This window comes from Benincasa hispida, chromosome 5, assembly GCF_009727055.1.
Source record: "Benincasa hispida cultivar B227 chromosome 5, ASM972705v1, whole genome shotgun sequence".
NCBI classification, from domain to species: domain Eukaryota; kingdom Viridiplantae; phylum Streptophyta; class Magnoliopsida; order Cucurbitales; family Cucurbitaceae; genus Benincasa; species Benincasa hispida.
The window spans coordinates 49,581,310-49,589,900 of NC_052353.1; the positions used below are offsets into that span (position 1 = coordinate 49,581,310).

General features: G+C 30.8%; 2 protein-coding genes across 3 annotated transcripts; one reads left to right on the forward strand and one right to left on the reverse strand.

Annotated features, from left to right (window-relative positions):
- The first annotated feature begins 2,713 nt into the window (after positions 1-2,713).
- Positions 2,714-4,425, forward strand: LOC120078395 (eukaryotic translation initiation factor 1A-like). The gene is made up of 2 exons (XM_039032665.1): positions 2,714-2,849; positions 3,668-4,425. Exon 2 carries the CDS (start codon positions 3,682-3,684, stop codon positions 4,117-4,119), a length of 438 nt encoding a protein of 145 aa, XP_038888593.1. The 5' UTR covers positions 2,714-2,849; positions 3,668-3,681; the 3' UTR covers positions 4,120-4,425.
- A 152-nt stretch (positions 4,426-4,577) lies between these two features.
- On the reverse strand, positions 4,578-7,137 carry LOC120078394 (protein IQ-DOMAIN 1). Of its 2 annotated transcripts, XM_039032663.1 has the most exons (7): positions 6,954-7,137; positions 6,664-6,846; positions 6,248-6,514; positions 5,878-6,087; positions 5,630-5,743; positions 5,178-5,549; positions 4,578-4,968 (listed from the first exon to the last, which is right to left on the reverse strand). In XM_039032663.1, exons 2-7 carry the CDS (start codon positions 6,733-6,735, stop codon positions 4,813-4,815), a joined length of 1,191 nt encoding a protein of 396 aa, XP_038888591.1. In that variant the 5' UTR covers positions 6,736-6,846; positions 6,954-7,137; the 3' UTR covers positions 4,578-4,812. The 2 variants fall into 2 exon arrangements, with proteins under 2 accessions (XP_038888591.1, XP_038888590.1); XM_039032662.1 differs by lacking the exon at positions 6,954-7,137 and having other exon boundaries at positions 6,664-6,947.
- Between the last annotated feature and the right edge of the window lie 1,454 nt (positions 7,138-8,591).

Sequence of the window (8,591 nt, forward strand, 5' to 3'; positions counted from 1 at the left end):
TTAAATGCATTTTCTCTCTTTATAATAAATATATTTTCTTTCTCCATCAATAAAGTAGCTTCGAGAATAGGAAATATATATAGAAAGGGTAAAATTGTCCAAAAATAATACTAAAAACCATTTTGGAAAAAAGTAAAATTTAAAATTATTTATGAAAAGGGTTGACCAGATAAATAGCAAATTTAGAGGTTTCATTTGGAAAAATATCAAAAACATTTCAAAATTGTGAAAATGGCAAAATCAAATTAAATAATAAAAAAATAATGATAAATTGTCAAAGTTGCTCTCACTTACAAATAAATATCCCTGGTTCATAAGTTGAAGCAAAAAACTTCAAATACACTATAACTAAATAATTACCATGCTAATCAATGTAGCCTACCAAAAGTCCAATCAATACCTACATGATATGATTACTACAATTCTCTAAGCATTCGTAGAAAATAAAAGATAATTAAAACAAAAACCACCAACAACNATACACTATAACTAAATAATTACCATGCTAATCAATGTAGCCTACCAAAAGTCCAATCAATACCTACATGATATGATTACTACAATTCTCTAAGCTTACATTACTACAATTCTCTAAACATTCATAGAAAATAAAAAATAATTAAAACAAAAACCATCAACAACTCAAAAATAACTATGGATTTGAAAAACTTCTCATCTTCCTTCGGTTTTCCACTAAAAAAGAAATTAGGGATTTGAAAATTTCTTCACACAACCACAATGCCTCTTCCTTCAGTTCCTTTTCGTCAGACGATCACAATACACACGGTCACAGAGAATAAGAAACGATTGAAGGAAGGAAAAATCATATACTGGAGTTGTATGACTGCAGATTACAGGTTCATGAACGAACAAAAAAAAAGTGGAAAAAGGAAAAAGAACACACCTTAATCTGTTGGTGGTATAGTATGTGGCTACGATAATGATAGAACAACAAAATGTGAAAAGAGAAAGGACTTAGCCCATAGGGTTACATTTTTTTTTCTTTCTTTTATTCATTTTTTTTTCTTTTTATTGATTTGAATTATATTAAAATTGAATTCTAAAACAAAATCCAGACATTTCAAACTCTATTGAAATTGATTGGGTTCTTAAAAAAATGGAATCTATATATACATATATAATTCCAAGTAAGGTTGACTTACTTTTCCTCTTAAATTTAAAATTTACAAATTCCAAATCTTTTATCAACTTAAATGCAAAATTTTCATATATCGTATCAAATAAATTTAAATGGATTATCTTCTCAATTATATTAGTTTTGGCACTAAAATATAAAATTAAAAGAAAACAAAATCCAATATTTTGAGATAATTAATTTAAATTCACAAGATCTCTAAATATTACAGTTTATATACCAATGATTATTATATTTATTATATTATATTTAAAAAATAAATTATATAAATAGTAATAATATAAAAGAAAAAATGTATGAAATAAAAAAGACCCGTTAAACCGTGATAAAAATACAAATTCCTAAATATATAAAAAGAAAATCGAAAACGAATTAGATGAAACTGAATCAATTTGAAAAAAAGAAGGTAACAAAAAACTTAATTTGATAACAAAATATATAAATAAATTAAAAAGGAATAAGATAAAACCAAATTTGATATGAAAATATATAAATAAATCGTCAATGAATAAGATAAAATCCAATATGATGACAAAAGATAGATTTGGATAGATAATCATGGAGAAAAGAAAGATACAAAATTTTGTTATAATAACATATCACAAAAAAATTATGGTTAAAATCTCATAAGTGTATATTACAATTATGTTGTATGTGTAATTTAAAATGATTAAATCTCATAGCTTTATATTACTATTACTCTGTATGTGTAACTATATGTTAGTTAATTGGTGAAGACTTATATAAACATAACTATAATAATATGATAAGTGCTAAAATTGATAAANAAAAAAAAAAAAAAAAAAAAAAAAAAAAAAAAAAAAACTGAAGAATATTTTAACGATTTGGAAAAAAGAAATATCACTTCGTAAAAAAAGATCATTCAAGGATATGAGAAATATACAACTAATTTATTTAAGAATACATGTATAAAATTAAGAAAATCATTAAAATAATAGCAAAAATAATATATAAAACAATTTAATCATTTAAAGATATGAGAAATATACAGATAATTTATTAAAAATATATGTATAAAACCATGAAAACAATTCAAAGATTTGAATAAAAATAAATAGGTAAGAAATAATGAAAAACCATTCAAAGATTTGAATAAATTTGAAATTTGATATGATAAAATAAAATTTGATAATATATAGATATTTAAAATATTGATTTGATAAAAAAAATATGATATTTGATTTAAGTGAGATTAATTCGTAAGGTGGTTAAACATAATCTAATAATAAAATACTGGAGATTGTTAACTACATGATCAAAATCATGAAACGGTTGTTACTGAAGAAAATCATCAATTACTATACATAACTCGAACGGAAATTAGAAATTTAGAAATTTGTGGTCATGTGTATGTAATGTGATCATAAATTTTATTGTTTTGCTATTTTTTATAATGAAATCTTAAATTTTATTATATGTTCCAACTTCCCAGGTGAAAATATATGACCAAAGATAGATTTCTGTAAAAATCCATCATAGAAATGGGCTCTAAAATTTGACCCGGTCCAATTGGCGGATTTTCTTTCTTTATTATTATTTTCTCAGAGAACCTTTCTTTACAATAGTTTAAATACCATAATAAGACGACAGAAGAACATTCTTATTCCTCAGTTTCCTATAGCTTTCTTTCTTCTGCTAAATTGCTCGATTGAATCCTCTGTGCGAAAAAAGGGTACTCTTCGATTGTTCTTTTCCTTCAAAATTCATAAGCAATCCATGCATGTCGATTTTAGGGAGTTTTATATTTAACTGTTCCTTTGTTCGCCAGTTTTCTTCTTGTGATGAAGACTATGATAAACTTGATTAGAGTGAATATTTTGGATTTTCGTTTTTGGCTCACTTTTTTTTTTTTTTTGGTCTTTAATTGTGTTCATCGCATGAAAAATGGTGAATTTGTAAGAGTACTCGATGCAATTTCTTCTTTCTCTGCTCTCTTTTTTTGTCCAATTTTGATTATGTAAAAAGGTTGCAGTAACTAGGGTTTTAGGTTATGTTTGGAGTGATTCTGAAGTAGTTAAAAGCAGTTTTTTCATTTTCAAAATTACTCTTAAGCATGTCTTCAGTCCTTGAAAACCAATTCTGATGTTACGAGAATTATGTTTAAAAGGGTAAAATTAAATATTATATTAATTTTGAGTGATTAAAGAGTGTGTTATGGTGATTTTGAATATGAAAAAAAAAAAAGTGAAAATCATTTCCCGAAAGAAAATTATCTGTTATGCTAAATAAACCCCACATGATCATATTTGCTGATTGGTTGGTGGGTTTGTGCATACATGCTCATGACCAAGTGTAGTCATGATAATTCATAAGTGTTTGAACGCCTCTTTTCCCCTTTTTGGCAAATCTACTTTGATAATTCATGATTAAATCAGATTTTGCTAGTGATTATATATATATATATTTATTTATTTTACAAACACCCTTTTACTTTCTAGCTTAGTTTGTGAAGCTATGTTTCTGGTGGCTAATTTTCTATTATATTGATAGTATAATCTGCAATCATGCCAAAGAACAAGGGAAAGGGAGGAAAGAATAGGAAGAGAGGTAAGAATGAGGCAGATGATGAGAAGCGTGAGCTTGTGTTTAAGGAAGATGGTCAGGAATATGCCCAAGTGCTCCGAATGCTAGGTAATGGTCGGTGCGAAGCGATGTGTATCGATGGGACTAAACGTCTTTGTCATATTCGGGGAAAAATGCACAAGAAAGTTTGGATTGCAGCTGGGGATATCATACTAGTTGGTCTTCGTGACTATCAAGATGACAAAGCTGATGTGATTCTCAAATACATGCCTGATGAAGCCAGGCTTTTGAAAGCTTACGGTGAGTTACCTGAGAATACACGTCTTAATGAGGGTATCGTTGGGGGTATGGATGATGACGATGAAGGTGGTGGCGATGCATATATTGAGTTTGAGGATGAAGACATTGATAAGATCTAGATGTTAGTCCTCTATTTGGAGTAATCTCTTAGTAAAGAAATAACTATACTATAAGTGGGGTGGAAGTTGTATCACCGAATTCCATTTCATAATAGTCTGAAAATGCAGATGGGAATCGGTTTAATTCCATGTAACATCTGTTCTTTTATACTGTATGGTTGCATATGCCCCTTCTAGTCAATAATACTTCTGTTGTGTTACATACATCTTTAAAGAGAAGCCTACTCTTTACAACTTCACCCAGTTGTTGAGATGTTTCTGTACCATTCTTCTTTTTTAAATGCAAGATGTGATATTTTTCTCTCATCTTAGAGTAGATGAATAAACATTCTACACTATAGATAATTGTACTTGTTTCTTCTGTTGTCTTGTGTCAGGCATACATTCCTTGCTTAATGTACAAAATAGTTATGATATTTGCACAATTTGCTTCAATAGTTTTTATCAGTTTGAACTAATTAAGATCAATAATAAGCCTTTTACTCCAGACCAAATCATTGGTCTTGAAGGTTGGAAGTTATAATTGTACAAGGATTTCTGCATTTTATTTAAGGATACTTCGCACTATTCATCCATCTTAAATTCTTTAAGTGGTTACAAACTGTTTATGAGATTTCTTATCCTAATATACATGGGGTTACCTTAACATAAATAACACGAAAGATGATCGACTAGAAGGTTTCAATTTCTAAATTACACACCGATTCTCGATTCAACAGGAGAGGAACTCGGAAAATTGTTGATATATGCATCATTACATTTGATTTCTCCTCTGCCCCCGGCTTGCTTTTGTCTGCTCCTTTTATCTCTTTCAGTCTCTGCCAGTGCTACCCAATCCCGTTTGCTCACCTAAATTCATGTTCAAGTGTTTCAAATGTTAAATGAGAAGAAACGAGAAAGATACAAAGAAAAACAGAGTATTATGGGGCCTCTGAGTTGAAGCTACTTGGGTTGGTCATTACTTTGATGGTTTCTGGACCTAATTGGAATGACCTTCTAAGAGCTTTCCGATTAGGTCCTTATTAGTCTCAATGAAATGCTTGGTGATTGAGATATACCTTTGTACAATCTCCATCAAGGTGGAGGCTTGGTACAGTCTTCCTCCTTGATATATCACTCGAACCCTTTGATCTGTTCTTAGCCAAGTTACTATCTGTACTCTTCAATGCATCGGCAGAGAAATTTACAGATCTTACAGATACTTCATTAGATCCGCAGCTTTCCTTTTCTTCTGCACTTATATCAAGGAGTCTTTGGCTTATCACCAATCTGTGATTGTTTTCGATTACTTCTGATGGCTTCCTCGTGTGAGTTTCAACTGAGGAGCCTTCAGGAAGGCGGGTGGCCATCCACCTTTCTAGCCAGCTCCAGCTCATGTTTGCTTCCATAACGTCGGATTTCGAGTGCTTTCTCTTTGAGCAAATTCGTAGCTAACAATGCAGTAGAAGTAACCAAAATTATTATAGCAAACAATCCAAGTTTATTTTCCAAGAAAGTATCATAATTGTACCTGTTGCGAGAAAGCATAAGCTAGAGCTCTTTCACGCCTGGTTGATGCTTCTAGCCTGTTTTGAATTCTCATTTTTGTTACATTGCTACTCACCGTGCTATCATCCCATTCTTCCTACAAAATCCAGAGGGCCAAACAGGTTACATAAGATCATTAATATTTTTTTCAGGAATTTTGAAGCTTTCAATGTTTCCCTAATCAGATCCAGATAACTTTCAAAGAGTTATGCAGAGCATGTTGTCTTCAACCTTCAGCTTATGTAATTGGGTTTTGGATTTCTGTTGCACTCGGTTGGAAAAAACAATTCTTTCATCTTGAACAGAGAAAGCTTCGGAATTCCCAGTTTGAACTTCAATTGACGTGCTTAGAGACTCTCTGCTTGGACTTTCTATTCCCTCGATGATTTCCTTCATGCTATCATTATCCATCTCTTTGATCTCTGCATCTCGACGCCGAGCCTGCAATTCGAATTCATCAGTTTACAAAGTTCATTTCTATCCTCTTCACTATAAAGCTTAAGAAGTTTACAGTTCCACTTCAGTTTGTTAAATCAAAGAAGATTTCAACCAAAAGTTTTGGGATCCAAATGTTTAACAGAAAGCAAAGGTGTTAAATGACCAGAAAGCTTCTAAATGCTGACTGGATGATGAATGCTGCTTGTACTTGTCGCTTCAATTGAGAGCTTAAATCCAAAACCTCCACTGCAGGTTCTTGTTTCTGTGTTGAAGAAACCTCCAGCTCCTCAACAGGCTGTGTGACGGTTGCTTCAGAGCTTCTAATGGAAGCTGCATCTTCCTCTACAAGAACTGAATTGTACTCATCCCCACACAAGTAAGATCTAACAGTGTGCCATTTTTTCCTTTCCACAAAATTATTGTTCTTCGTCTGAAAATTTTAAATCAGAAATCAAAACAACAGCAATTCATCCCGAAATCACAGCAAGTTAAAAGTTCAGCTTGGCATTTCAACGAACACTTAGACGGCAATGATAAAAAAAAAGGAACAAGTGCAAAGAAAGTGGACTCCCATCTTACATTTTTCTCATGGGTCTTGAAAGAACGGTTCCTCAAGAACACATTCCTAACCAATTCTCCTTTAATTCCCATTAAACTCAGCAAAACAGAGAAAACCCAGAAGGGAAATCCACAGAAAAACAGCTTCTTTTAGTCTTTGTGGTGCTGAAAGTCATGCAATCAGAGAGAAAGAGATAAAGAAACCTGCAAGTAATTGACACAGCTCAGAGAAACTGCAAATGGGGCAGTGTTATAAAGGTGAAAAAGGGAATTGTTAGAGAAACCGCATGTTAGAGAGAAATAATCAATACCCTTTAGAGCTGGACATGGGATACTTAAATCTCAAAGGAGATAATGGAAGCTGAAGAAAAAGTAAAGGATTAGATTGGTAAGAGTTTAATTGCTTTGCAGATAACTTTTTGCACATGGTTGCCACAATACAACACACATTGGTTTTCATCAAACCAAAAAAAGGTTTGCTTCGCAGTGGGGATATGTCTATTCCTTTTCATTACACTCTGACATAACATAACTATCTTTTTTCCCTTTCCGATTAAATTAACTATCTTGGTCCCTTCGATTTTAATTTAGTCCCTATAATTTAAAAATTTTCATTTTCGTCCTTATGATTTGGTAAAATCTTCTAAAGCATCTCTGATTGTTATTATCATATGTTGACGATTTTCTAACGACGTGATAAAGAATGATGATAGTAATTATGAAAGATTTAATTAAATTCTAGGAACTAAGGCCATGTTTCTCCCAAGTGAAACACAATAAATCATTGGTAATATAAAAAATGGACTCTAATTGATTATGTTTGTTGTTGTTTCTTGTGTTTCATACTTGTATTGATATGTGTGGCCTACTTACAAATTTGTAACAAAAAAACGCAAAATGATCGATAGGTGGAGGGTGATCAATCTCATTACATTTGAAAATTACGTGGTGCCCATTAATCGATGTCGTTACCATTATCGTTACAGATATTGTTACTGTTATAATATGAGAATTATGAATTGTCACATTTACTGTTACCGTTACTCTCAATCTCATTACATTTAAAAATTACGTGTTGCCCATTAGTAGAAATCGTTACCATTATCGTTACATATATTGTTACTGTTACAATAAGAGAATTATGAATTATTACATCTATTGTTACCATTATCTGGTAATGGTAACAGTAAATGTGAGAGATTCATAATTCTAGGTCAATTACGATTGATCCATCCATGAAATCTCGTTCTGATTACACCAATTTTCATTATAGATTGGTAAACGTAGCCTAAATTGAAGAGTTCGAAAAATGTAGGTTTCAAACTAAAGTTAGACAATTCAAACATATTTAAGTGTAAATCCACATATTACCATCTCAAAAAGTCGACCGCTCTAATAGTCAAGCATATACAAAGAAAAAAAAAATAAAGACAAAAACAAAGGAAAAAAAGAAGAAGAAAGAAAGTATACGAAATCGGAAGGATAGAAAAGACAATTTCACTTTTTTTTTCATCTAAAAGAAATATGTCATGTAATAAACTATTAGTATCTCATAGTCATTGTCAATATATCAAAAGTGAGCATAGTCTAAGTTTAACGATAAATGACATGCATTTATCTTCAGAATTTTAAATTTCCATACTTCACTTGTATTAAAAAATAATTATCATTCCACTTTTCAGGGGATTAAAAGTTAAAGTCAAATCCACCATAATTTTATATTTTTCACCATATATATTATATATATATTATATATATTATATATATATATATTAACATTTGTGATCGCTGCTTTCAATTTTATAGGATCTGATAAACATGTCTGTCTGCCACTTAATCAAAAGTTTTATACCAAAACCAAAAGTGATCAACTGATTTTTTGTGAATAGTTGATTATAAATAAGGATGGCATTTGAATATTTACAGTTTCTTCTTTTGTGGTTAATATC

What these genes read in the sequence shown, in the direction of transcription:
- LOC120078395 (XM_039032665.1), top strand. Translation starts at nt 3,682, where the DNA reads ATGCCAAAGAACAAGGGAAAGGGAGGAAAGAATAGGAAGAGAGGTAAG.
- LOC120078394 (XM_039032663.1), bottom strand. Translation starts at nt 6,735, where the DNA reads ATGGGAATTAAAGGAGAATTGGTTAGGAATGTGTTCTTGAGGAACCGT. An exon ending in TCAAGACCCATGAGAAAAAT is followed by an intron (nt 6,515 to 6,663) that starts GTAAGATGGGAG and finishes TAAAATTTTCAG; the next exon opens with ACGAAGAACAATAATTTTGT. An exon ending in CAGCATTTAGAAGCTTTCTG is followed by an intron (nt 6,088 to 6,247) that starts GTCATTTAACAC and finishes TTCGAATTGCAG; the next exon opens with GCTCGGCGTCGAGATGCAGA.